This window comes from Nannospalax galili, unplaced genomic scaffold (genome assembly GCF_000622305.1).
Source record: "Nannospalax galili isolate Female #2095 unplaced genomic scaffold, S.galili_v1.0 scaffold567, whole genome shotgun sequence".
Lineage (NCBI taxonomy): Eukaryota > Metazoa > Chordata > Mammalia > Rodentia > Spalacidae > Nannospalax > Nannospalax galili.
The window spans coordinates 1,336,933-1,364,145 of record NW_008357638.1 but is presented as its reverse complement, the minus strand read 5'-3'; the positions used below and the strand labels follow the sequence as shown (position 1 = coordinate 1,364,145).

Genomic DNA, 27,213 nt, shown 5'->3' with positions numbered 1-27,213 from the left:
AGTCTGAAGAATCTAATTGTAAGTCACACCACCCAATTATTTCAATCATCTCTCCCATAGGTTCATAGTAAGATACTTCTATAAAGGCAAGTAACTTTTGTTTGTTTGCTTTTATGACATTTATTTGGGAGGTGGATATATCTACAGAGGTCAACTTGCAAGAGTCGGTCATCTCCTTCTACCATGTGGCTTCTAGGGACTGAACTCATGTCAACAGGTTTGGTAGCAAGTGCCCTTACCAACTGAGCCATCTCAATGGCCCACAAGTAAATTTTTGATGCACTAAATACCATCCTATTCAGAATAGAGTCCTACACTGTCTATCTTCATGCAGCCCCATCTTGACTAAACCTTACAATTGCCTCTGTGCACCCTGGTTGTTTGATTTGGATCAAGTGATTCAATTCTACATTGTCTTTTGCTGAAGATACAGGAACTGGCAGGGAGCAGGGAGGGTTCCAGAAGTATGAATGACAGAAAACACACTACTCCATAGAAAAACAGTAACAGATAGAGGATATACAGGGGGACAGGGGACAGGATATACAGGGGATATACACCTGATGGGATGCAGGCATACAGTTGCAACATGCCTACTGTGGTTCTTTTATATGGATGACTTGCACACAACAGGGGTGACAAGCGGCTGAGCTAGTCCTTTTGTTTTGCTTTGGTTTCTTTGTTTTCATTCTTTTAACAATAAGGGAAGGTCTATGGAAGGAGAAGGCTCTAAGTTTGCCAAATATATCTGCTAGAAGCTACCATAAATGAAGCCACAGAAAGACACTAAAAGAAAATTAAGTATTGAAAGAGACAGAAAACATGAAGAGGCATGTGATGACAGAGCTACTGATTTCTACATTTCCAGGTTTCTCCTCTTCCCTCCACCCTTGATGCTCAAAGTGAGGTCCATGGATGAGGAGCATCAAAAGTTGGTTAGAAATGGAGAGTTTCACCACTGACTAAACTCACAATATGTTTATATTGGAGACTGCTGTGCTGCACTGTGGAAGCTGGTACACTCAGGACTGTTCATCCCATGCACATGTGGACATGATCAGAGACCAGATTTCCTTTAAGGTCTATTTAATTTCAAGTATTTCTCCCACTCACACCAACTGGAAATATTTTTACCTAAGTCTGAGGGACTCTTAATCATTCTTTAAGAACACAGTTCCATGTGACCCCTTCCTGGGTACCTTCTTTAACACACTAGAACTGAGTTAGAAACTCCCTTCCCCATGCCCCCACAGCTTCCCATGTCAACTAGTCTTCATTCACCCCACCTGGGCAGCAACTACTCCATTAAAACCCACTGCCATCATGTGACGTAAGCTCCAGTCATGGTCAGCTCCAAGTATTGCAGTAGTATTCTCTCTATCCCTGTTCCACTATGTTCCATGAGCCTTAGGGGTAAAGGTTCCACTGTAAATATGTTACCTAGGGCTAGGCACCTCTCAGATGTATATTCTCTGTGTATGACCAGTTGTGGAACTCTGCATTAGCCTCCATCTGTTGCAAAAAGAAGCTTGCTTTCTTTCTTTCATTTGTTTGGTCTTTTTGAGACAGGGTCTCTCTGAAGCCCCAGCTGGCCTGGAACTCACTATATAAACCAGGCTGGCTTTGAACTCAGAGATCTGGCCTGCCTCTGCCTCCCAAGTGCTGGGATTAAAAGCATGAGCCACAGCACCCAGCACCCCAAAAGAAGGGTCAGTATACTTGTCAGAGTCATAGGAGGGCTGGTCTGTGTCCATCCCTTCTTATTCTAAACTACACTGTACTTCCCTTTGCAATCCAAGTCCAAGATCCATTGCTTCTATGACCAATCAATCTTTATTCTGACCCATTGCTAAGTTCACTTTCACCAGTTTCGTTCTAGTCAAGCTTCTCTTTCTACTGGATTGTTCCAATAGCATCCTAACTAACACAACCATTTCCCTCCTGTTCCCTCCAACCCAACCACTCAGATCTGGGGCCTTTTCCACACCCAGCTGAAAAGCTGTTAGCTCTGTAGGAAAAGACAGTCACCCTCTCTCCCAGGCGCAGCTTTCTCCCATCCCTCCCCCCTTGGACTAGCTCATTTCTATCCTTTGCAGCTTCAGTTTTTGGAGCATGACAAATCCTTTCCTGTCCCAGGATCTTCACATGTGTTGCTTTCTTCCATAAAACCATCGTCTTTAGGATGGCTTCTTCTACAGGCTTGGCCCACGTGTCATGTCCTTATATTTTTCTTTAGTGAAAGGAATCCCACCCCAAGCTGTGCTCTCTCTGTTCTTTTGCTTGGGCTGATCAGGGTGTAATCTACTTATTTATTTGTGGGATCAATGCCTTGCTGTCCTATGAGGCTGGATGCTTCTTGAAGACAGAATGTTGTCTTGCTCATTATACATCCCTCAACTCTTACCAGCAAAACTTCCTTACACAATAGAGTGTGATGCACACAGAAGGCAACAAATGGCTAAGCTTTAGAGAATAAAATACTGTAGAGTATGTGTCCCTAGATAGGACTCCTATATTAAACCTCACCCACCACAGCTCAGGGACCATTGTGGAAGAGGGGATGGAAAACTTGTAAGAGTCAGGGTTGGTCCATGAACATAGGGAAACAGGCTTTCAGGCCACTGGAAGCTTGCTCTTGTGAACTTGCAGCAATGGGTGGTATCAAACACAAGACTCATGTTGATTCAATCAGACAAGGGCCCAGAGTGGAGCAAGGGAAATGGATGGTGGACCAGCCTTAGCCTGGGAACTGTTAGAGACTGATTACTGCTAGGTGAAGGAGAGTAGACCTTCTTTAAAATCTCTAGACAGGCTGACTAGACTTCAGTGGATGAACTTGCACAGAAGACAACTGGGTACAGATGCTTGACTGGATAGGACTTAACATGTGTGGCAGAATGCGTAAGGTCTGGTGGGGTGGGGAGGGTGGGGAGGAATGTGATGGCTAATCATTATCAACTTGATGAGATTTAGAATGACCATGGAAACACATACCTCTAGGTATGTATGTTAGGATATTTCCAGAGATGTTTCACTGAGGAAGGAAGACCCACCCTGATCATAAGGGTTTGTACCATTTCATAACCTGGGGTCCCAGCACGAAAGCAAGCTACGTATCAACATTCATTTCTCTCTGCTTCTTGACTGCAGATACCAGGTGACTAAGTGCCTCATAACCTGCACTATGCCTTTCCTGGCATGGTAGACCATATCCTCAAATTATGAGCCAAAATAAACCCTTCCTCCCTTAAATTGTTTCTTGAAAGTGTCAAAGGGACCAGTGAATTAACTAATACAGAAAGTGAGAAATGTGTCCGGGACTGTATCCTAGGGACCCCAGTACTACAAGAGAATTCCTATCTGTGGATTTCAAAACAGGATTTCTCAACACCAACACTACTGTCATTTTGGACAAGACACTTCACTGTTTGGGGCAGGGGACAGGGTGGTCCTATGTACTATAGAGTATTTAGTAGTAACCCCAGTCTCTACTAGTAGTCTAGTCACAGTCCCTGACTTGTGAGGTCCTAAAATATTCCTTGAAGACAAAAATGACTCTGCTCGATCAGGTTAGGGACATGATAGCAGAATCTTTAATAAACCAGAACCTCTCCTCAGTCTCAAGAAATTAATAGCAAACAAGGATAAGAGTTATACAAACTACTCCAATGCACTCATGTTTTGGTTTTGTTAACAAGTACAAAACATTAATTGAATAAAACAAGACCAAGTATTAAACTTCAATGTGTCCCATCTCATTAAAGTTAGACTAGCCCCCAAATACTCTGAAGATCTTGAAAACTCTTCATCCTCTGCCTTCTGACAATAAACTCAGAACAGTGAAGGAATACAGGGGTTAGCTGGTTTTACCCCTGCTTGCTAATATTTCATAGCTCAGAGTTACAGAAAGATTTAAGAATTTCCAAATGCCATTTGTAAAGATATATCTAACTCATACCAAAGAATCCATTTTTCCAAAGTATGTACTAACTTAAATTGGGGGAGAGGGGGAGAAAAAGAAAGAAAAGGATCCTCAAGAACTTGTAGTATTCAAAAAGCATAGCAATATGTATCAAAGTTTGTGGTGATTCTGCTTTTGCTTATGTCTATTTCATGAAGTAATTATCTAATTTTATATATGTCTCCTATGCCAAGTTATAAGGTCCAAGCCCTTGGTTATTCTTCTCTAGCAACTTAATCAAGGAATGAAAGCCCAAAGTCCACCTAAGTATGCCACACTGGATTCTTTTAATTGCAGGGTCATTCAGAAATGGATAACTAGTTTAAAATTGTCCAATTATTTCTTTACCACAAAATGTGCCTTCGGTAATGGCAGCTATGCCAGTGTGGAAATGGGACTTCACTATTTAACGTGTGCTACAACTGAGACCCTGCACTGGCTTGGCTCGGCTGCATCACTAGTGAGTAAGGTGCTGATTTCTACTAGGGGTGATGGCTGCCTGGTGCAAACACAGACAAGTAGATCAGTGGGTACCATTGAGTTCAGGGATGTCATAGTCCTGGACCCACAACTGTCAAGTTCTCGCCTGCTCAAGGTGACAGCACTAGAGGGTCCTTACACAGTGCTATGGCTGGATATTAAAAATCCTACTCATCAAAAACCTCCAAGGCAGGGGTTCTCTTCTGAGAGACATAGATTGCTCCATCCTGCTCTCAGAGCGTCTGAGTCAGGGGTAGAGCCCCAGTTATTTTGAGGCTGATCTAGGGACAACACTCTGGAAACCAATGTCCAGTCAACTTTGACTTAGGCACTGATGAAGCTGAGTTAGCATTTGAGATAAAAGATGGTAACCTGGGAGTAGTGACTCATGACTGGGATCCCAGCGCTTGAGAGAAGGCTGAGGAGTTCAAAGTCATACTGGCTACACAGAGTTGGAGGCCTATATAAGACTGTATAAAACGCAAACAGCAACAACAAATGTTGGTGACTATCTCTGAGATGGCACCATCCACACTGGAACATAACCTTACAGAGAGTCACTGAAACAAAGGTGGTCCCTCACTTTGACCTGGGAGGAATCAGATAATCAGGAAGCTACCGGAAGGCCGTGGCACATGGGAATCAGGGCGAAGAAAGGAGGTGATGAAAGTGATGAGCAAAGAATACAGCAATGTGGAGACCTAAGACAGAGGAGCACATTTGTCCCAGTGGAACACCAGGGGAAAGGGAAATGGTATTTGTTATCAATGAAGCTTTGTAGGAACAATTCTACCTTTGAGTTCAGAAATAAAAACATCATTTTGAATGAAAACATTTTTAAAGATCTATTTTATTGTCAGGCATGGTGACCTTTAATCCCAGCACTAGGGATGCAAAGGGATATGGATCTCTGTGAGTTAAAGGCCAGCCTGGTCTACATAATGAGATCTAGGCCAGTCAGGGCTACACAGTGAGAGCTTGTCTCAAAAAAAAAAAAAATTTAAAAAGTGATTTATTATTTATTTGTGTGTGTGTGTGCTGCCTATGTATGAGTATATGCATATGAGTGCAAGTGCCCACAGGGGCCAGAAGAAGGTATTGGATTCACTGGAGCTAGAGTTACAGGCAGTTGTAAGTCATCTGATGTGGGTACTGGGAACCAAACTTGAATCCTCTGGAAGAGCAGTATGTGCTCTTAACTGCAAAGCATAGTGCTGTGTTCAGGAAGCTGTGAAAAGGCGGAAGAGCCAGGACGAAGGAAAGGGGAGGCTGAGAAGCATCGATGGGGCAGCTCAAGCCAAGTTGTAGAAAACCCTGACAGGAGCCATTTACAGATTTTGAAGTAGAGGTACATGGTTTGATTTCTGGTTCTGGTTAATAAGCCAAACCACAATGCTGAGAATGGACCAGGTTAGGAACAAGACTCAAAGCAGGGAGCCATTTAGAAGGCTGCTATAGGGTCTGTGACTGAGCTGCTGGGGGACTGGACCAGGAAGATAAGGTGGGTGAGAAGTGGAGTGTAGGACCTGTCCTTTGGAAGTGGCCTCTTGGTCTTGGTGATGAGTTGGATATGAAGACCTAAAAGAAGTTACCCATGACTTTCAGATTTCTAACCCAAGTGGCTCATGCTTGACAGTATTACTTGGACAGAGAAGTAGGTTTGGAAGAAAGAGAATCTCCCTTTGGTTCTGTTCAGTTTGTATTCCTGTGACACAAGGGCATGACCAGGGTCATACTTTGGTGGGGTTAAAAGGTGGAGCTGGAAACATCACTAGGGTGTGGTAGCATCAAGCTGGGTTTGAGATGTTCCAAGGAGGTACCAAGAAAGCCCATGAAACCCATGTGCCTTGACATTACTGTCAGCCTTGAACCTTTGACTCATACTCTGAAATATATATCTAATTTTTGAGCAACAAAATATGCAAAGTGGAAGGAAAATACACAAGTCCTGCCAAAGACAAAAATAAGAGAAAGCTGAGCAGGAGCCCCAGACTCATCTCAGAACACTTTTCAGAGCAAGAATGCTTTTCCTTCTGCACTGAAGCCTCTTCTCATGTGAGGGCTATTATTAATTCTAATAGCAGTTGTTTCAGACTTCTTTTGCTCAACTTGTTTGAGACAGATTTCATTCAAACTTGGGGCAATCCTCCTGCCTCTGCCTCCAGAGTGCTGAGATACAGATGTATCCTACCACACACAGTCTCAATATTTTGTTTTTATTTACTCTTCTCCTCCAACCCCAACAACCCTGTGATTTCCATGACAGGGAACACCATGCTTGCTTTATTCACCACTGTAGCAGATGCTGGGCATGGCAGGACGAGGGGGATGTTGAGTTGCTAGAAAGACAGATATCTTGCAGTGCTGGCTTCCTTGCCCCATATTCCTGTGCCTCATATTCCCACTGGTACTTCATGCAAACCATTCCCTTTTAACCACCCTACCAAGCTGGGAACACATGCTGATGGTAAACACAGCTCAGAGTCTCTGAACAAGAGCTGATGTGTATATTTCTGAGGAATGTCTTCAAAATGTCTTATCAGCCACCTCAGATCAGCTCATGCAGTACTCAGCAACCCAGACTCAGTCAAGAGGGTTAGCTCTGAACGCTCTACACAACTACCACCTCCCACTGTTGCCTTTATAATCCATCAAGCTAAGAACTGCATCTCTGTCTATATCTCCCTAATCCCATTCTTTCTCCCTCAGAAATGACATCTAACCCTTATGGCTACCACTCTGGTGGAAGCTTCCATCACAATTCATAGCCTCTTGCCTGGCCTCTCTGCTTAGGAACACCATCGCCCCCCTCCCCCACCAAGCAACCAGAATGACCAGGTGAGATCACACTCCCTCAATAAGCTATATCCTACACTGACCCTCTGTCTCACACAAAGTCAAAGCTAAAGTCCTTCCCCAGCCTGGCAGGCCTTGCAAGTCCGTCACACCCACCTGCACACCTCTGCACCAAGCTGTCTGACCCCTCTGCTTAGGACACTACACTGATATTCTGAAGCCACCATTTCTTCTCAAGGGTCACCTTCTCAGCAAGCTCTGTTGGCCACTCCACTTCCAGTGGTAACTCTTGCTTGCTCTTGTAGTGTCCTGTTATCCCGAAGCACCTGCCTTGGAGCCACTCTATAATCTCTGTACTTATTATGTATTCTTAGCTACTACTGTCTGTCTCCTCTTGAATACAAGCTCCTAAAGGACAGAACAGGTTTCTCTGCTAGCTCACTGACACATGCCAAGGCCTGGCACAGATCTGCTCACCCACTGATTCAGTGAGGCCTCAATAAGTGCTTTAAATTTTGTACAGGTTAGGCAGCCACTCTAGGGGATGACCTAGGAGCTAGGGAGGTCCAAACATTGGAGAACTATAGCCATTCAAGCCAAAACTCAAGAAATGAGACTAATCCTTCACTAAAACGTCCCAGCACAGAAAACCTTTTATGCTTTAAACAGCCTTGGTCTAAACGATCTTAGCGAAGACATGTTAAATGCTACTTAGGTCAACCATGAACGTGGCCTGAGGTACACATACTGCCTTCTGAGAATTTTCACATTTCCCTTTATAGTGGGGTAAGCATTAAGACTGAGGGAAAATTGTAGATGATCCTAATTGAGTTGGGCTAAACCACTCTCCTAGAGATGAGCCGTGGGCCCTGATATTCTTTCTGTGGACATGATTAAAATGAGATAGGGTAATAGACACTTTGAGATGGTAGTATTTGAGGCTTAAGTTTTTGTTTTGTTTTGTTTACTTGAAAAGAAAACCCTACTTTTAAAACACTGAAATTCCCATTTGGCTAATTGTCAGGCGACTGTATGAGTATAAACTCATGAGACACTATCGTTCGCTAGAAAATGCAGATGCCCATATTAAGGGCATCTTATTATTCCATAAGCTTCTGGGTTTTATGCCACCATACATATAAGCATTTTCTTTTTGTGTGTTCTTTGGTTTGGTTTAGTTTGACACAGTGTTTCATGCAACCTAGGCTGGCCTCAAAAATCATTATGTAGCTGAAGCTGGCCTTGTACTCCTGATTCTCTTGCTTCTACTTCCCAAGTACTGAATTAGAGGCATGCATCACTACACCAACTAAATCCTCCCTCCTTCCTCCCGACTCCCATGCTGGGGATTAAACCAGGGCCTTCTATATGTTAAGCAAATGTTCTTGTACTTGTTTTTTTAAAGATAAGATTTTGCTATGTAGCCCAGGTTGGCCTCAAACTTGTGATCCTCTTCCTACCTCAGGTTCCTGTATTCTGGGATTACAGGCATGCTATACCATGCCTGACCCATTTTAGCATCTTCTTAGGGAGGTGCAACAGTTGGTGACCCTGTCACGCTTTAGTCAATAACTGACCTTTTGCCTTGGAGCTTTTTTGTGAAAGCCATAGACCCTACTCCAAAGGTCAAACACACTCTGACACTTTAATATTTAATTTTAAAGATAAATTTTTTTCAGGTTATTGCAGAAGGAAGCTATGGAGTTTTTTCCACCATCTGGAAAGTTGTCTCTAGCAGGCAGATGTGATCTGTAGACGCTACCAGGTCATGGAGTCACAGATTCTGAACTTGTATATTCACAGTGGCGGAAAGTGGAGTCAACCTCAGCCACAGGGCAAGCCAGTTAGGTGACAATAACAAATGACCTATGTTTAGAAAGAATAGCTGCAGGTGAAAAGGGGAAGGAAGTCCTTGTCACTTGCATCTTTGATGCCACCTCCCTGCAGTTCCCCGGGTTCTTCCTTCTAATGGTTTTGAAGCAAATGGAACTAAATACTATGTGTCTGTTCTGGTTTGTTTCTCCATTGCTGTGACAAAATACTCTGACCACTTGGGGAGGAAAGGGTTTATTTAGTTTAGATATACTGGGTCACAGTTCATCCAGGAGCCCAAGGTAGGAAGGAACCTAGGGGCAGTAGCTGGAGCACAGGCCATGGAGGAATGCTGCTTACTGGCTTGCTCCCCTGGCTCCTGCTCAGCCTGTTTTCTTATGCAACACAGGCCCACCTGCCCAGGGGTGGCACCACCCACAGTGGGCTGGGCCCTCCCACATCACTCATCAAGAAGATGCCCCTCAGACATGGCCACAGGCCAGTCCAATAGAGGCAATTCCCCAACTGAGGCTCCCTCAACCCAGGTGTGTCAAGTTGACACTAAAGCTATCCAGCACAGTGTCCCCCAACCTTATTTATAAAAGTGACATTATACCAAGCCAAATAAACACTCAAAAGCTCACACAAACAAATACTTAAAACACACAGGTCTACAGCAGCATTATTCACAAGCCAGAGGTGTCCACAATCCAAATAGATGTCAAATAACTAAATGGGTAAACAAAATGTGGGAGACATAGAATGGAATACTATTCCCCTTTACAGCAGAAGGAAATTCTGGCACATGCCGTAGCATGGACAACCCCTGAAGGCATTATGCAGAGAAAGGCAAGCCAGTGACAACAGTACAAGTTGATTCTACTCGACCACAGAGTAGTCCCATTTATGGTGACAGAATGTGGAATATAAGGTAACAAGTTGCACTTGGGAATAGAGAGAAATGGGTAGAGCTTCAGTATGGCATGATGAAAAAACTATGGGCAGATGTTGGCATTGGCTACACAATAACCTGATTGCACTTAATGCCACTGCACTGCACACTGAACATGGCTAACATGGCCCAATTTGATGTTCTGTACATTTAATCATTTTTTAAAACTCCCATGAAATAAGTTCCTGCACTATGAAGGAGAGACCACAAGGAATCTCCTCTCTTTCCAGAGTCATTCTGCTCCCAGGAATAGAACTCTTACTTAATCCACAGACTCTGTAGGCCGATGAGCCCTGCTGCCTGTCACACATAGAAATCCTTGTTGAATCAAAAATTCTAGAAGTTTATTTGGCAGCTGCTAGCGCCAGCCTTAGAGGGTCCACATGTTTATCTTCCAAAGTAAAGACAAGGCCAACGCTTCCCAATAGAAAATGCCATCTCCCCATGGAGTCACTACTTAAACCACCCGAGTCATATGAGTGTTTTTAATATCTACTTTCTGATTGAGAATGTAAAATTTTTCTTCTTGATCCGCACATCATGTATAGAGATCTGAGATGCATCCCAGTAGTTTTTACAGGGTACCAAGAGGGCAAAATAAGAGTTTGTGTTCATTCCACATTTTATAAAATCATGTATCCAGCCCATGGAAGCCACAGACCACCAGTTAGCATGTGAGGACAGTGTTTGGTGCCTAAGAAGCCCTGCTGAGGACTTTCTAGCTCAACTTGGTTTGGGTAAAGATTAGAAAACTGATTTCAAACACAGCCTGCCCTAAATCAAACAAACCTCAACTCTGGTGGAACAAAAGCCACTCAGTAAAGAAACAAAGCCATAAAACAGCAGTCCTGTAAATAGAGACCAAGCTACCAGCCAAAGGTCAGTCTCCACATATACACAATGCCATAGCACTGGCTTCTCAACCATGCTGGTGGGGAGCAAGTGGCCTTTGCCACTGAAAGGTAATCCGGAACAAGGGTGAACTTCCCTCAGGGGTCCAGCACTTTTCCTAGGCTGACACTTTCTGCTGCCACATTCAGGCCTATCTCCGACACTTTAAAGGAAAGTAAACCAGACTTGAAGACTGATGATAAACCAGGCCCTCAGAGCTGTAAGTATCCCTAGGCAGCCTCCATGGACCACTCTCACTCCATGGACCACTCTCCCTCCATGCAGAGACAATGATTAGAGAGAACATTTAACTTTCTTATTTAATAAGAAAATTAACTCAGGTCCTTTATGAAACTCACAGGCTCTGTAAAGGAGGGAGGGGGCAGTAATGTTAATCCTTTGGCATAGTTGAAAGACGGATGAATGAATGGAGATGTACTACTAATTTCTTTCAGTAGCAACATGTATCCAGCTCCATAAGGTTTAAACACTACTGAGTGTTAAACGGGTGGTATAGAGAAGGAGGGAGAGGTGTGAAGGCCGGGAACACAGAGGTAGAGCAGGCATTGTAGCATGTTGTGTGTCCCAACAGCCTCTGATGAGCAGGAGGAGGTAAACACTTTACCAAGAGAGCAGCCAGGATACCTCACAGCTGTGACTGACTGAACTTGTCCTCCCGAAAGGTTACAGGTACCAGAGCTCCCTGGTCAGCCCAACACTCCAGAATGATGACATAGCTTTGCAGTCTTAGCACCTTGCCCCTGCACTGAGAAACTCTTTCCAGTTCCTGGTGCAAATGGGTGCCTGTGTTTGCTAAACAAATGCTAACACATAGAACTAGTCCTGTGTCCTACACAGCCAGGAAAAAGGCAATAGTTGGGAGAGCACTACTAGAGAGCACTAGCAACAAAAAGAGATAAGACTGATCGCCTTTTATTAAGCTTTGTGCACCCTCCTTTACTTTTCCAAAGTGTTTCATTTGGAACTCATTACATCATGCCATTCACAGGTGAAGACACTGAGGCTGCAAGAGAGATTAAGCTCCCTTAGGTTATGAGCTGGGAAGCAATGGAGCCTGGTTCCTAGCCCAAGTCAGAGGACGAAGAAGCTGGTACCTCTGCTAAGTGGGACCAGTTATCAAACAGTTCCCTTTGTGAATGGTTTTGATAATAATTGACTTTAAAATACAATGCATTTAGAAGTATCAAGAGGAGTACAAATTTGTTCCTAAATGAGATAAGTTCTTTGGTTTCTACAAATAAAAATGGGAAAGAAGGCTGAAAGATGGATACTATGTGAGTATGCATATATACTCTTTTCTAAAATTAGCTTCCATAAAACCAGGGCCTCAGTGATAGAACCTCAAAAGACCTTAGGCTGGGATGGGGATTCAAGAGTAACCCAGGTAACAGGATGAAGAAGATAAGCCATATTTTTGTATTATTCAAACTCTACTGGCAGCAAATTAATTTTTTACATTAAAAAAGACCTATTGGCATAAATGCAATTAATCTAATGGAATGATGTTTTTTAAGTGCCTAAAAATTCACAGGAAATCTAAAGACCCCACAAAGAAAAAGTTCATGGAGATAAATCTAGAAGCAAACACTAGGCAAAGTCGGAAAGGCAGGTCTTAAGAAACTTTACAGGCTCCTCTTGGTAGGGATTTAGGACAAGAGTGGAACCAACAAAACTTGTACTTGTTCCTGAAAAGCAAATTCTGCTGAATCCAAAGGTTCAGGGACTTCTTTTACAACCTGAAACTAAAGAGCAAAGGCAGCTAGCAACTCAAACTAGCACTATACGGATCACCTGTAGTCTGTGAATATTGCTTATGAAAAACTAAAACAGTTTAAAGTCGTAAGTTAATAAAATATTAAAAACATACCAATGTGCTTGCTTATCATGTTCAATCCTCAGTACAAATAATAATATGTATACACAAATACCTAGCCATGATGTTAGTTTTTAAAAACCATGCCAAAGGACTGGGAGTACAGCTCAGTGGTATAGGATTTGTATATTCCTAGCACTGCAAAAAGTGAGAAATACATAGTAAAAATAAGCTGGGTATGGTGGTACATACCTGTATTCCCAGCACTCAGAAAGTGAGGCAGATGATCAGGAATTTGAGATCACTGTTAGCTACATAGGAAGCTCAAGGTCAACCTAAATTACCTAGGACCCGATCTAGAAATACCACAATAATAAAAAATATCAGTGTAATGAAGAAAATAAAGCAATGTTCAAATACTTACTATGTATAAAGGATATATTCACATGTTCTCTGGTTTAAGAGAAAAAAAAAACCAAGGCTTGGTGTGGAGATGCATGCCTTTAAGCCAAGGTAGAGGCAGGCAGCTCTGTGGTGGTCTACAAAGTGAGCTCCAGGCCAGCTGGGGCCACAGGGAGAACTTGTCTCAAAAAGACTAAACCAAACCAAACAAAAAACTAAGAAAGTATATTTTTTCCTTTAATGGATGAGCATACTGATAAAATTTAAGAATCCCTCTAAAGATGATACAATTAGAGAATAAGATAACTGAAACCTGTTAGACTCTGAAGCTTTTCCCACTACTCCTTGCTTTACCAAAGGGAAGGAGGAGGAAGAAGGGAAGCAGGGTAAAGGGAAGGAAGCAGTCACTGCTGCTCTGATATACTCTGTCAGAGTCAAGATCCCGTAGCCTAAAATAAGGCTGAACATGGAGCCGGTTCTGAACTTGCCTCCCATCTGAAGACATCGTCTTACTAAGTCATTTGCTTCAGGAAAACACTGTTTTAAAGCATCATCTTAAAAAGAAAATCCTCCTAGTTCTATCTAGGAAGTAATAACAAGTGAAGGTGTGCATGATCCTTAAAAATCAGGAGAGCTTGTACGTGACCAGCACTGAGCTCCCACAGTGGCATTTGTGTTGGCCTGTATGAAAAAAGCCACACAAGCCATTTGCCCTACACAGAGAACCACTAAAAATAAAGCACAGCTGTTAAGATGATAAATGAACACAGCGGTTAAGGTTTCTCACTCAAAAGGAAGCCTACACAACATAATGAAAATCATTGGGAGGCTTCTGACCGGTAATTGCAGGTAGGTGTGACTTCTCCCCCAGAAATTAATCAGCTAATAACCACTCATCACCCTTTGCACTGTATATGCATTTATAATAGGGTTTAATAAGGTCTTAACAACAGACCCAGAAGTAATGAATGACACTTTAGGCCTAACACAAAAGAACTCCTTAGAGGATGAAAATTAGAGCTTCTACTTCAAATTGTGTGTAGTTTCCTATACGGGCCTCTAGTTACTATCCATGGAGACCTTAAAACATACATCCTTAGTAGCCGGTGTTCCTAAGGCAGATAACCTTCCTCAGTGAGGGAGGGAGTGTCTGGCGGCCTCCAAGTACTTCATTAGTGTGGTCTGGTTTAATTTTCCAGCGGGAGGGGAGGAAGAATTTTGAAGGCAATGCACTAGGAAGACTAGGGAGTGAATCTTTTCTCACACCAACAGGGAGAGCAATTTCCGGAGCACTCCACAGAGCTACCCAGAAGGTAGCAGGCTAGGAGACCACCACCACCACGTGCAGGCCAAGGGGGTCGGTGAGGCTGAGAAGATTTAACTGGCCCCTTCACTTTGGCATGTCAAAACCCGCCCCCGTTATTGCGTCCCCTCAGAACTCCGGTCCTTTTCCACAGCAGTCTGAGATCCGAGCTCTGAGCCTCAGCAGAGACTTAGCGCACACCTCCCTCTGAGGAGTTAGTTGGCCTGACATTTCTAGGCTTTTCCTTTACTTTGGGTTGTGTGAGAGGGTTGGACGAGTGAGGAGTTAAAGCACCCGCCTTCGGTGCGACATCGCCTCCCGCTGCCCTACACGTTGCCACTCCACTAGCACAGAGAGGTGACAGCGTCAGGCATCAAACTGGGGTGGAAGGACAGCCCCTGCCCGCCGCAGAGAACTAGTGAATAGGATCCGACCGACAGTCATCCAGAAAAATGTCTTTTTGAGGGATTACTTCTCAATTCCCTCACTGATGCTCACAGAAAGGACTTGGGAGGGCACCTGGCCCTGCCGCAGTCACGGTGGAGGCGATCGATCTCATCCAGTCCATCCTTCCTAGGAGGTGCAGCGGCCAACTACATTCCGCCGTAAAATCATTTTCCGGCGCACTGGATCAGCCCCCGACCCCAGACTAGCAGTGAGGATACTTCCAAGGGGCGGTAGTCGCCCCCCCCGCCCCGCCGGGCGGCAGCGACTCTTTTCAAAGATCCCGGATCCTTTCCGGGCTTTAACTCTGGAAGCTTAACTTGGGACATGTGTGTCCCAAACCAGCGAAAAACCCAATCTGGAAGCTTAATTTGGGACATGTGTGTCCCAAACCAGCGAAAAACCCAAACAGCTCCGGCGAGTTCCCGCCTCTCGACAGGTGAAAACCCCAAAGGACCGCTCTGCTTGACCTTAACCTGCCAAGGATCCGGGGATGCGGAGGCTCTCGGCACCCGCAGCCAAATCGCACCTGTTGGGGCTCCCGAGGGTGCGGACAGCTGCTACCGCCGCATCGCCAATCGGTGAACTCCACTAGCCCGGGAACCGCCAAAGGGAGCCGCGGGACCCTGCCGGGCCGGTTGGATCTGGGGGTCGGGGACAGCCGCCGCCCGGCGGGTCTTACCTTGCGCTCACCGGGCCCAGGCTGGGGCATCCGCGGGGTACGCGCCGCTCCGAGGCTCGCAGCGCACCTGGCTGCCTCGAGCCGGGCCGCAGTGTTGCCACCGCGCTAGCGCTGCATGGCGCACCCGGGCCGGCCCGGGACCTGGAAGCGTGTCCAGTTGGCCGCGACTCCTCCGGCTCTAGCTGCTCGCCAAGGGCTCCCGCCTTCCCCTGCCCGGCGTCCGTGTGCCCTTCCTCGCCGGCCGCCCTTTTCCCTCGGCTCTGCCCGACCGGCCAAACTGGTTTCTCCGCTCCAGGGAGGAGCCTCTGGTCTTCCTCCAGCAGCAGCCGCCGCCGCCGCGCGCGGCTTGCGGACGGGGCTGGAGCTGGGGCTGGGGGCGGGTCCGCCGTCTGCCCTCCCTCATACCCTCCCGGGGGCGGAGAGGGGCTGGACAGCAAGGCCTGGGGCTGGCCTACACGGCTCGGCTCCAGGGCCGCGCCCTCCCACAGCCCCAGAGGCTGGTGGCCACCCCTGACTGTGACCGATCTTAGTCTAGCCTGTGACCCTGCAGCTGCGGTCGCTCCCTGCTCCCGGGGCGTTCCTGCTCCCCGGCCCCGCAGTCGGTACCCCAACTCTGAGCCTCCGCGTCAGTTTCCCGCCCTCTGCCTGCTTGGTCGCAGCCAGAGAGAGGTTGGTGACCTCGCCAGCCCGAAAAGCTGGCGGGGCTGCTGAGCCCGGGGACCTGAACTCCTTCTGTAAGAGGAGCTCTGTTCGCTCCAAGCCAAGTCACGTTTCGGGACGAGTCATCGAAGGTGTGTTGCGGGACAACAGACTTCAAGAAGCCCAGTAATTGCAGCAAGCACACTTTCTGCTGAGACCAAAATCGCTCAAGTTTAGAGCTTTGGGCCTGAGAATGCTTCCGGCGAACTGCACCGTGTAGTTGAAAGTTTGGGACCTGTGTTCAGCGTTGCTACCAGGGGTTTGGAGTGAGAATCGCGCCCTCGCGGGCAGTACGGACGGTGCAGTCCTGACACCTGCACCTGTAACTCTCCACACCTTGGACTCCTGTCGCTGCTCATCTGCTGCGGACAATTCGCTGGGTTTAGAATGGAGGAAAGAAAAGGTATAGGCGTTTGCCTGTGCCCTGGAAACGTAGCTCAAGGGTAGAGTTGCCTGATGCAAGCCGGGTCATGGGGCACCATAGAAAGAACAGGGAAAGGTAACAGGACTCAGAAAGGGAAAGAAATCCTTGACTCTGGAATCTGGCTGGGAGTCTGAAACTTCAACACAACTGATAAAATCAAAATTGCCTACAGAGGTAGTTCTTCTCTTAGTGATCTCAAACAAGAATGTCAAAAAACAAGCCGGGCTTCCTTAGAGCAGGAGGTTTGCAGTCCTGAGTTTAATTGTGTTAGCCTTCCTCTCTCATCCCTAAATCTAAACCATGCACCTCACAAAGCCACTTTACAATTTAATTTGCAAAAAGAGATGTATTCAGCCTGGTGTGGGGGCACCAGACTTTGATCCCAGCACTTGAGGAGAGCCTAGTCTACACAGTGACTTCTAGGCCAGCTGAGGGAAGAGGCTCTCTGAGCATGTCAACTGATGATGCTGAAGACTTGGACTTGAAGTCCTGTCCCTCATCCTCTGGCAGGACCATGCCAAATTTCAGGGCACTTTGGTCAATCACTCACAGCCTGTCATACATATAACAAGGATTAATTCTGAAATCTGCCCTACATGAGTCCTGGAGAGATGCTTCTTTGTCCTGGCAGAGCCCTGAGCCCTTCTGCCCTGGCAGTTCTTTCTCGGCCGTCTTGTCAGTGGTGGCAAGAACAGAGGCACAGCTCCACTCTGTTGGCCACAGTAGCCTGGGAAGTTCCCTTGATCTTTTAGGATCTTGACTCAGGAAAAACAGTGTCTTTGGCTTCAACACAAAAAATTTTAGGATGGGCCAATATGAGTTAGAGTTTATTAAAAATAGAAAAGTGCTCAGGGAAATAATAAGGCACACCCAAGTGTGGGCATGGGCTTCTTGAGAAGCCCTTGAGGGAGAGTCACAATTAAGTGCATTAGCAGTAGCTGTACACATCATTTTGGTGGTTCTTAAAAAGTGGCTAAAAATTGCCCCTCTCAGAAGTGGCAAGTGGAATTATAGATTTTAAACTGGTTCTGGAGTTGCTTGAATAGGATTATAATCTGATAACGTAAAACTGGGTGCCAGGGATTTAGAACATGGCCTTTTACTATAAAGGGGGTTTCTGGTGAAATTCTTGGAAAAGTATACGTTTATAGCTAGAAAAAGAGAAAGGCCTAAAGCAACGTTGCTAATCAGTCCCTGATTTTCAGCTGGCAAAAGGCCCTTCAGTCAGACAGCAGTGAGAGGTTCCTTTTCCTTCCCACGTACCCATAATTTTTCCTGTCTTTCTATCCTGCCTCAGACTCAAGTGGTGCGGAATAAGCCTGCTGGTATTGTAGAACTCTCCCATTTCGTAGCCAGCACCTTCACCTTGCAAGCTGCAGGGCAGATGACAGTTCACAGAAGCCATCATTCCTAAAGAGCTCAGGAACGCTTTCTGGTTTTCTAGCTTTGAGTAGAAAACTAATTTTCCCCCACTGTTCCTTTTTCACCCATTTCTTGAAAACAGCACTATGTACCCACATGATGTAAACCAAAGGTGGGGAGATTGCTAGGAGAACCCACTCAATTTGACTGACACTTCATTTCCCAGAATATTTCTTTTTTCTACCAGGTAAGAACTAAGGGATGAAAAATAAGCTTAAAAGGAAAGGACTGGCCTGCATTCATTCTCTAGTCCCAGTAGTCACTTAAACTAAAGAATTCATGACAAAGGAAAGGTACTGAGATGACACAAAGTGCAATTGTCACTCTAAATTGGCAGTTTAGTCATTTCCTCTGCGGGAAAATGACTTCTATACAACCACTGTCCACACCCACTCCAGAATTTTATTTTTTAAGGGGCTGGTGAGCCAGGTAAAATGTAGTATGCGAAACTACATGCCCAGCCCCAAGAATCTTAAATATGCCTAAACCTGTCTTTGCATTACCTAGTGATTTTTTAAAAATATTTATTGGGGGGGCATAAATCAGGGGTACGCATATGCCTTGTCCTATGTGGAGGTCACAGGACAACTTTCAGGAGTCAGTTTTCTCTTTCCACTATGCGGGTCCCAGTGATTGAAGTCATCAGGCCTGGCTTTTACCTGCTGCGACGTCCTGCAGGCCCCAGATGATATATTCTGAGCTGGTGTATTCTTCAGCACAAATAATGTTTCATGTACCTCCCGATTTATGAAGCTTTCTGCCTCCTTACCAATTAGTGGTCTCCTCCTCTTTAGTCATCTTCTTCAAGAAATGTTAGAAATTGGGTAACTATGTCAATTATTTTGGCAGTCACCCAGAGGCTTAGTATGCATGAGACGCTAGGAGAGTATTAGCTCTGAGTGTGCTGACAAGATCTGCTTCTGTTTCTTTCATATTCGCGACTGTCAATGTGTAGGATTCATCTGCAGCTCTTTTCTGTAAGGAAGAGGTTTTAAGGAACCACTAGTGCCTATTATATGGAAATGCAATGAACAGTACACTGGTCTGGTGTTGATAACGCAACACCAGTTAAACATAATTAGTATAATTAACTCACACAGTCAATTAACAGTTTTTAATCCCAGAGTATGGCTCAGTGATAGAGCATTTGCCTAGCATGTGCAAGGTTCTGTGCTCCATCCTCACAAAACGAAACAAAACAAGAATTTCCAAGCTATTTTGTGATCATTGTTAGTGTATGCTGCCGTGCTCTCTTTTTAAATTACATTTGTTTATTGTGTGTAGGTATGGGAAGGGGATGGGTGTGCACATGCCACAGCATGTGTGAGGAGGCCAGAATTCAGTTTTTATTCTCCTTCTGCCATGTAAGCCTCGGGGTTAGAACCGAAGCCATCAGCCTTGGTGGTGAGCACCTTTACCTGCTGAACCATCTTGCGTGCCTTTTTGCCACATCCACAGGGAGCTGTGAGAAACCTGTGTTCTTTTTTAAAACAAATTACGTTTATTTACTTTGTGTATGTATGTGGGGGCTGCAGGTGACTATGCACGTGTCATAGTATATGAGTGAAGGTCAGAGGATAACAGAGTCAGTTCTGTCCTACCATCGACGCAAAAGCTTAACTCTTACCTCAAAGGGGATAAGGGACAGTTTATTCTGGAGCCAAATATGGTGACCATGGCCTGGGAACACAGATTCAGGTTACCCCAAATTCCATGTTCCAGTATGATAACATTTACATTTTTTATAGTACAGAACAAAGACAAGCCATAAATCAAAACACTTTTCAAATGCATTGGTGGGTACATTCGGTAGGCAGGTCATAGCAAAGGGGTGGAGTGTCTCTACTATAGTTCTCAGATGCTACCTGATGACACTCTTTAACTTTTTGATTGGTGAGACCTTGTGGTCTGCTAAATTAATACTTTATTAGTTACAAGAATGTTAATTCAGAAACAGAGGTAGGCAAGGTATGACTATGGGATTAAAGATGTCCTCAGAAAATTTGTGACTAGACTCTGGATCTGCACCATTCCAAACTCTCCACAGTCATTGAAGTGTTAAACAGTTGGTCAGCCTCACAGGAAATTTAGCTCAGGATGCAGGAGTGTTTTCTGGGAACTTTCAGACTCCCATGTGGGTTCTGGGGATTGATCTCAAAGTTTCTTAGGCTTGGTGGCAAGCAACTTTGCCCACTGAGGCATTTCAGTGGCCCCTTGAAAGACATAAAATGAGAAAGCCTATGTGGAAACTCTTGCATTCAATATAGGAACAGTAAAATTAAAATCTATAAATGTTACCTCAAAGCATTATTCATCTCTTTATAACTTGTGTATTTTTCTTTTTTCATTGAATTTTTGTGAATGTCATACAATGTATTTTGATAGTATTTAGACTCCCTCCCCTGTCTGCACTCCCCCTAGCTTCCCTGTCCAATTTTATGAACCTTATCATATATATATATGTATGTATCATAATATATATCATATATAGAAAGGCCTATAGGGTCAAATTTGTGTCCCCAAATGCCCTTGGGTGGGGTCCATTCACTGGAGCCTGGTTAACCTACCAAGAGTCACATCCTTAAAAGAGATTGACTCTCCCCTTCCCAGCAGTCATCAGCTTCCAATAGTTCCTCAGGTAGGAGTAGAGTTCTTACCTACTTCCCCACATCTATGCTGGGATTTTTGTCTGGCTTGAGCGTCCATGGGGTGTGTGTATGCTGTCACCATTGCTCTGAGTTTATACGAGTAACTGCCCAGCTATCTGGAAAACTATTTCCTTGTGGTCATCCAACACCTCTTACTCTGACAATCTTTCTGCCCCCTCTTCCACAATGATCCCTGAGTCTTTGAAGGCAGAAGTTTGATATTGGTGCCCAACTCGGGGATAATCACTCTACAGTCTCTTATTCTGTGCATGTTGGGCAGTTATAGGTTTCTGTGTTAATCACCATCTGCTACATAAAGAAGATTCTCTGGTGAGAGTTGAGAGGTGCATATATCTATGGGTTTAAAAATAAGTCATTAGGAGTCACTTTAATACTATATCTATTTATTGGGGGCTAGAGAGATGGCTCAGTGGTTAAGAGCACTGACTGCTCTTGCAGAAGACCCAGGTTTGAATCACAGCACCCACATGGTGGCTACGAACTGTCCTTAACTCCAGTTCCAGGGGAATCCAAAGCCCTCTTCTGACCTCCGCAGCATTGCACAACACGGGTGCACTCACTTACAGGCAGGCAATACACTCATACACATAAAATAAAAAATAATAAATAAAATATTTTTTAAAATATTATATCTATTAGAATAATAAATTAGTATTAGGCTCTCTCCTATGGCCTATGACCTGTCTAGCCACAGGTTGCTAGCCCTGATACCAATGTCAGGTATGGGCTCTGTCTTATGAAGTGAACGTTAGTCTCATGCTCTGTTTTCATCACTTCCCACTGAGTCTTGAAAATACCTTGACCTTTGCAACTTAATCCTTCATCATCCCTAACTGTGCCTGAATTTCCCATCATCCTTCACAATTCAGTTCTAAGGCAGCTTCTTCTAGGAAATCTTTTTTCACATTCCCAAAGCCTTTGCAATTGCCCTCCAGGGTAACCTTCCTTGTCTCACTCCCTACTGCCCTGCCAGCCCTTTGACATCCAAGATGGATCTTCGTCTTGTTGGCTTAGAGCAACAGTGTGGCATTCTGTATGTTCATAGAATTATTAATTCTCTTAGTTGTGAGTCTCAAAAGCTGTGTAATATTTCTCTTGCTGATGAGTTATTTAATCACCTGCTACTTTGGAGATATTCCTTCATTTCCCAATTTCCATTACCCAGAAACAACTCATTAACCACCACCCACTGCTATATTAAGAGCTTTTAAAGGTCTCTCTAGTTTATGGTGTTATTCCATAGGTTGTGATTGACCCCTCTTTGCTTTATTCTAGGTAGAATCAATGTTTCTAGTTTTGTTTTGTTTTCTTAGAATTTGAACATAAGGAGGGCTTGTTGTTACCATTGGAGTAATACAAAGAATGCCATTCAAATACTTCTGAAAGGAGCCTGTGCTGGATAGCTTTAGTGTCAACTTGACATACCTGGGTTGAGGGAGTCTCTATTAGGGAATTTCCTTCATTGGACTGGCCTGTGGCCATGTCCGTGGGGAAACTTCTTGATTGCTGAGTGATGTGGGAGGGCCCAGCCCACTGTGGGTGGTGCCACCCCTGGGCAGGTGGGCCTATGTTGCATAAGAAAGCAGGCTGAGCAGGGGCCAGGGGAGCAAGCCAGTAAGCAGCATTCCTCTATGGCCTGTGCTCCAGCTCCTGCCTCCAGGTTCCTGCCCTGAGTTCCTGCCTTGGGCTCCTGGATGAACTGTGACCCAGGATATGTAAGCTAAATAAACCCTTTCCTCCCCAAGTTGGTAGTGGTCAGAGTATTTTGTCACAGCAATGAAGAACAAACTAGGACAGAGCCTGTGATGTGTATGAACAGCACCCTCCTGTTTTCCTACTTTAACTGAGAAGGACCATTACTCATGTAGACCAGATGTGGCTTCAATATCCATTAAAGAGATTAGTTGCAGCTATATAATGGCATACCAGTCCAGCATTTTGTAAGACTAGGGAGATCTAGTGGTCCTGATGATGGGACCATCTAAGTGGTCCTGATGTTGGGACCGTGCTCATTGTTATGGCAGGTGGAGAGACGGCTCAGTGATTAGGAGCTGTGGCTGCTCTTGCAGAAAATATGGGTTCAGCTCCCAGCAACCACATGGTAGTTAACAACTGTCCATAACTCCAGTCACTGGAGATCTCACACCCTCTTCTGGCCTCTGCAGGCACCACACTCATGGGTATACTTACATACATGGAGGCAAAACACTCATACACATAAAAACAAATTAATTAATTTATAAAAAGATATATTGTTATTAGCTAATGCAAATATAGAAGATTATATGTTTAAATAATATATATATATTAAGTGATTATAAATTGTCTTTATTTGTATGCCATAAAAATGCGTGCATTGTATAATATATTAAAACACATCATATATAATGTTATATATGTATGTATGAAAAGAGAGAGAGGAAGAGAGGGAGAATGGAAAGATAAATAAGAAATTAGTAATGGGGCTGGATAGATGGCTCAGCAGTTAAGAACACTGGTTGTTCTTGCAGAAGACCTGAGTTCAAATCCCAGCACCCACATGGCAGCTAACAACTGTCGGTAACTCCAGTCCCAGGGGATCCAACAGCCTCTTCTGACCTCCGCGGGCATTGCATAGCACGGGTGCACTTACCTACCTGCAGGCAATACAAGCATACACATAAAATAAAAATAATAAATAAAATTAAAAGTTTAAAATAAGTTAATAACAGTACTTATCTTCATGAAGGAAACAATTTTTCAGGTATATCTTTGTTCAGTTAAAACTTTTTCTTACTGTACTTTTATACAATCTTCTAATTATTTGTTTTGGAAATGTAATAAAATATGTGCATATTCAGGTAATACTGCAAAGTTTCTGGTGAGAAACAATTACCCCCATCCCACCAAGGTCAATGGTTAAATGCTACTCTCCAGAGACCATCATTTTTTAGCTCAGCTGGTTGATATGTATTTTCATATACTAATAATATGTTTACATTGCTGTTGTTTTTTCCATTTTAGATATTGTCCATGGATTTCCTGTTACAGGCCTCATTGATATTTCCCACTTATGACACCCCCACTTACTCTATTGCACTCTTTCCGTTTTCCCATCACACACTATGACATATACAATTAAATCAGTATTTATTGGGCACTTTAATTATGAGTATGTAAACACTCTATAGCTAAGCTGTGAGGTATATTATGGCTGCATTTTCTTTTCATAAAGCTTTGGGCTTTATCTTGAGTTGGTAATTTCCTTTTTTTCATTTATTCTGTCTTCTATGTTTCTATCATTAATTTAGTCACAAAATTTCTCATATAACCATAACACTCTTCACAGTATAACCAAATAGAATTTATCAGTTTGCATTTGGTTCTCTTGAGATATTTTCAGCAGCTGTCTTCTGACCTCTTGCTCTGCATGGATAGAGTACTGCCACACAAAACTTCCCTTTGCCATCACCTGGGAATCCCTCTGCCTCTCTCCTCCACATCTTTTTTTGTTCGACTTGCTAATTCTAGTGGGGCACATCTGAAAAAGGAAGCATGAGGTAGAAATTGTGAGGCCTACTATGTTGCTTATGATGCCTTTAACTGTAGAAAATAGTATTTTGGAGTGCAAATGGCATCATTATTTTTATCAGTATTTCTATTATTGTTTTAAAATTCACAATTATTTATTTACTTATTTTATGTGTTTGTACATGTATGGGCATGCATATGCATGTGAAGGACAGAGAACAACTTGGACCTGTGGGTTCTAAAGATTGAACTAAGCACTTGGAGGCAAGAACTTTATCAGCTGAGCCATCTCTCCAGCATAAATATTTCTATTACTATTATTTAGCTAAGAGTTCCAATTTTGGTTAGTTGGTTTGTAATGGGTCCCAGGTACTTGTTATACTTTTACTCTGCTTTCATGATGATGATAGTGGTGTCCCCTCTTTAGTTCCCGGTGGCTGCAGGAGCTGGCTGATGTCAGTTGCCAGAAATGGGGCCATATGGCTGATCCTAGCTGCTTGGAAGGCTGGAAGACTGAGTATGCAACCTTTTCAGCATCCATTATGGGCATTAGTCTCTGTCAATATGGAAGAAAGAATTGGGGGCATGGCAACTTATAGCACTAGGGCATTGTATGTATTTAAATATGTCTTCATTCTACAGTTATAATTTGACTCACTATAAATTCTAGAAGGCCGGGTGTGGTAGACTCCTTTAATCCTAGCACTTGGGAAGCAGAGGTAGGCGGATCTCTGAGAGTTCAAGGTCAGCCTGGTCTACAAAATGAGTTCCAGGCAAACTAGGATTATAGGGGAGACCCTGTCTCAAAAAGACCGAAAAAAAAAAACAAAAAAGAGAAAAAAAAAAAAGAAATTCTAGATTAGAAAGCATCATTTTGTCCTCAGAATTGTGAAGGCATAATTCTTTATATCATAGATTCTGATATTACTGTCAAATGCTTGATATTATTCTGATTCCCAGGCACTTCTATGTGATTGTGATGGTTAATAGCTGATTGTCAACTTGATAGGATCTAGAATCTTCAGGGAGACAAACCTCTAGGCATGTCTGCGAGGGAGTTTCTGGATTGGGAAGACCCATCCCAAATGTGAGCAGCACCGTTCCATGGGCTGGGGTCCAGACTGAATATAAAAGAGAAAGCAAGTAGAGAAAGGATTCATCTCTCTCTGCTTCCTGTTGGCAGAAGCAATGTGATCAACTGCCTCATAGACCAGCTGCCCCACACTTCCACTGTGTATTAGTCACTTTTCTGTTGCTCTGATAGAAACACTGACCAAAGCAATTTATAGAAGGAAGAGTTTATTTGAGCTTACAGTTTCAGGGGAATTACAGTCCATCATGGCAGGGAGGCATGGTGGCTGGAGGTGGCTGGAGTAGGAGCAGCAGAAGCTAAGTTCTCACATCATCATGCAGGCACAGGAAGCAAGAGAGCAACTGGAGATCTGGCAAGGCTTAAGAGCTCTCTAAGCCCACCCCCAGTGATGTGCTTCCTCTAGGATAGCCACACCTGTTAAGGGCTCCCAAAACAGCACTATCATCTGGGGACAAAATGTCCAAATACTTGGAGCCTATAGGGGACATTTTCATTCAAACCACCACATACCACCATGCCTTCCACATCGTGGCAGGCTGTGTCTCCTCAAACTGTGAACCAAAATAAGCCCTTCCTCCCTTAAGTTGCTTTTTGTCTAGTGTTTGGTCACAGAAATTAGAAAAAATATCTAATATGGCAACCATCTTTCCAGTTCCTGGAAGCTTTCTCTCTGGTGCTAAAATTTTACTGAAATGCGCTTCCTTGTAGGGGTGCATTAAAATTTCAAATTTAAAAAAAATGATATGATTTTGCACTGATTTTTTTTTTAACAACAACAAAAAGTTTGTGTTTCTCAGTTCTGTTTACTGCTGTCCAACAGTGATGGGCCCCAGGCAACCCTGACAGCCATGAAATACCTCACCTGGGCTGGGCTGTTCCTCTTTGGATTCTTTATGCTCTCTGGAATTTAGACTTAGCCTCTTCCCACTGGACACCTGGCCACAACCTGTCTTCTTCACATTTTTTTTTTACCTGACAAACTAATCAACTAATCAAAAGGCACTGTTTTACCTTTAAAACTAGAGGCGTTGGCACTACTATCCTCAGGCCTCTTGGGGTAAGTCTATAGCACAGCTCTCCACGCTGGGACTCCCTAAGCCACATTCACCCTTCCATTCCCCCCCCCCCCCACCGCCATTCTATACTCCTAGTTTGGGCCCTGCGCCATTCCTAGTCTTGGGGCCCCAGACACCTGGGGAACCAATACTGCTTCCTGATCCTTCTCACCCAGAGCAACCCAGTCCCTTTCTTGGGCTACAGGAGCACCGCTTCTGGTCCTGGCCCCGCCCTCACCTCTCTCTGCTTCCCTGGGCCTGCACCACCAGCTAGCTCTCCTAGCCTGCACTACTATGCTCAGGCCTCTTGGGATAAGTCTATAGCGCAGCTCTCCACACCAGGACTCCCTAAGCCACATTCACCCTTCCATCCCCCCCCACTCCGCCCGTTGTTCTATACTCCTAGTTTGGGCCCTACGCCATTCCTAGTCTTGGGGCCCCAGACACCTGGGGAACCAATACTGCTTCCTGATCCTTCTCACCCAGAGCAACCCAGTCCTTTTCTTGGGCTACAGGAGCACCGCTTCTGGTCCTGGCCCCGCCCTCACATCCTTCTATTTCCCTGGTCCTGCAACACCCACCAGCGTCTTTCTGGGGCTGATAGCCTCTTTCTGGGGCTCCGAGGCTTACCTTTACTCTCCCTGATCCTTTGCATCCAGTACAACCCAGCTACTCAATCCACTCCCTGGGAAATCTTGGGGCTTCTTCCCACCCCATCTCACTTTGCATCCCTGTGTGGCGTGGCCGGGGCCAGGGTCTCAGGTCAGTCCAACACCCAAGTTCC

General features: G+C 44.5%; 2 protein-coding genes across 2 annotated transcripts in view; one reads left to right on the top strand and one right to left on the bottom strand.

Annotated features, from left to right (window-relative positions):
- Positions 1-15,892, bottom strand: part of Atp8b1 (ATPase phospholipid transporting 8B1) — a 148,999-nt gene extending 133,107 nt beyond the window's left edge. Inside the window, exon 1 of the mRNA XM_008855367.3 lies at positions 15,558-15,892. The gene's annotated coding sequence lies outside the window, so the exon portion shown is untranslated. The remainder of the gene's footprint in view (positions 1-15,557) is intronic.
- Positions 15,254-27,213, top strand: part of LOC115067999 (LIM domain-containing protein ajuba-like) — a 40,610-nt gene continuing 28,650 nt past the window's right edge. Inside the window, exons 1-2 of the mRNA XM_029557337.1 lie at positions 15,254-15,456; positions 15,488-16,659. Coding sequence (XP_029413197.1) covers positions 15,254-15,456; positions 15,488-16,268 — 984 coding nt within the window. The 3' untranslated portion in view covers positions 16,269-16,659. The remainder of the gene's footprint in view (positions 15,457-15,487; positions 16,660-27,213) is intronic.